General features: G+C 32.6%; 1 protein-coding gene across 1 annotated transcript; it reads right to left on the bottom strand.

Annotated features, from left to right (window-relative positions):
- Window positions 1-34: 34 nt before the first annotated feature.
- SAPIO_CDS5175 (Cannabidiolic acid synthase) lies at window positions 35-504 on the bottom strand (the record flags this gene model as incomplete). The annotated part of the gene is made up of 2 exons (XM_016787556.1): window positions 35-64; window positions 157-504. The coding sequence occupies 2 exons, from the start codon at window positions 502-504 to the stop codon at window positions 35-37; spliced, it is 378 nt and encodes a 125-aa protein (XP_016642887.1).
- Window positions 505-2,127: the final 1,623 nt, after the last annotated feature.

Genomic DNA, 2,127 nt, shown 5'->3' with positions numbered 1-2,127 from the left:
AAAGGGGGGGGTGGCCGAAAGTAGGGGGTCCAACTTAGCACTCGGCCAATCGTGGCCTTGACGTCTGTAGCGTCGAACACCACACGTCCAGAGAGCAAATATAGCAAGGTCAGTACCTAGCTTAATCAATTTGAAACTTGGCAGAACAAAACTTACTTGCTTCAGCGGGTACGTCCTGATTGTCAGCTCTACAATCACACCGAATGAGCCGCCGGCGCCCTTGATTCCCTTGAGCAAGTCCTCATCAGCCTCAATGACCTTGCCTTCCCAATTGACAAGCTTTGCAGCAACAATCTGTTCAAACCCCAGGCCAAATTTCCTAGCGAATGGCCCGTAACCTCCATATGTAGACCATCCAGTAAAGCCGATCCATGGGACCATGCCAGTTGCGGTGGAAAGACCTTCTCTGCCAAGGGCGGTGATCAAGTCGGCCATGAGAATCCCGCCTCCGATACTTGCCAGGTTCTTGTCGTCGTGGATGCGACAGTACGATAAGTGGCGCATGTCGATAATCACAGCGCCGTCGACCATAGACTTCCCAAATAAATTGTTTCCACCGGAGCGGACAACAAACGGAACCCGGTTGAATGAGAGATGTTTGACGAGAAGGGACAGGTGCTCCGCATTGCGGGGAGTTGCAATGGCGAGTGGTATGGCTGCTGTTTTGATGGCAGACCTGCCTCTGAATTTGGTATAATTGGGTGAAGAAGGTAGGGAAAATGGTATATCTGGCTGTGATGTGAAGAAAGAGTCAAGGGTACTGGTGTCACAACATGGCCGCGACCAAGTCATGAGGAAGTGGTGTGGCACTGCAGAATAATGGATCATATAATAAAGGAGTTAGATAAGACCAAGTCCAACTAATCAGTTAAACAGAAGTTTAATAGGACAGTTACACCTACAACCAACTAACCAGTTAATTAAAAGTATAACTAACCCTAGGGGAGCTTAGAAGGGAAATATCTATATAAACTACAAGTTCTACTATATATCTAGTTTATCTTTTAAGACTCCCTAGTAGTCAATTTAAATATAATAACACCCCTACACTTAAATATACACTTCTTACCTATATTTTATAAATACTACTTAACTACCTTACTCTACTACTAATAGATAACTACCTTAATCCTATTACTAGTTATATCTACTTAATACTATTAATAGGCTAGTATTAAGATTATAATATATTAACTACTCCTATTTAATAAGTAACTCTATTAAGTAGTACTAATATCTAGAAATTATAGTACTTATAAAAGAAAAGACTTCCTCTAAGTTAGATAATAAAATTAAGATATATAAAATAACTATACCTATTATAGAGGTTAATAAAAACTTAGATAATAACTATAACTATATTACTATTATTAAAGAAGTATATATTAAGATTAAAAGATAGATTACTAAGATAAGAAATACTAAGAACTTTACTATTTAATAATAAGATATTAATACCTAGATTAAGTAATAAATTATCTAGCTAGATTAGATAATCTAGTAGTTAAATACTAATATTATAGCTAGAGGAGGAGATATTCCTTCTATACTTACTATACTTATAGTATTTAAACTTAAGATTACTATATCTAAAAAGTATAGAGGAAACTAATAAAAGCTATAAGAATTTTTAACTTAGATAAGAACTTTCTTATAATATTATAAAAACCAGTTCTATACTAAAGCTAATAAGATTACTACTATAGCCTAATATCTTATAGATAATATACTTACTTAGTTTAAACTAATTCTCTAAAACTATTTAGAAAATAATAAAATTAGATAAAAAGCTAAAATTATTAAAATCTTTAATAACTATAAAATATTTAAAAAAGCTTTTAAAAAAGCTTTTAAAAAACTAGATAAATAATAAATTATAATTTAATAACTTAAAAAGTTAAACTAAAAGAGATCTACTACTAAATATATAACTAAGTTTAAGTAGATTACTATTTACTTTAATTAAAAAGATAAGTTTCTAATAACTTACTTTTATAATAGACTTAAAGAGGATATTAAAGATAAACTCTATAAGGAAGAAAAATCTACTTAGTTAAGTAAGTATATAGAAAAGGCTATTAAAATCAATAACTAGCTATATAAATAATAATAGTAAAAATATAACTA

This window comes from Scedosporium apiospermum (genome assembly GCF_000732125.1).
Source record: "Scedosporium apiospermum strain IHEM 14462 chromosome Unknown SEQ_SAPIO_0097, whole genome shotgun sequence".
NCBI lineage: Eukaryota > Fungi > Ascomycota > Sordariomycetes > Microascales > Microascaceae > Scedosporium > Scedosporium apiospermum.
Note: the sequence above shows the minus strand (reverse complement) of the source record. Positions and strands in the feature narration are given on the sequence as shown.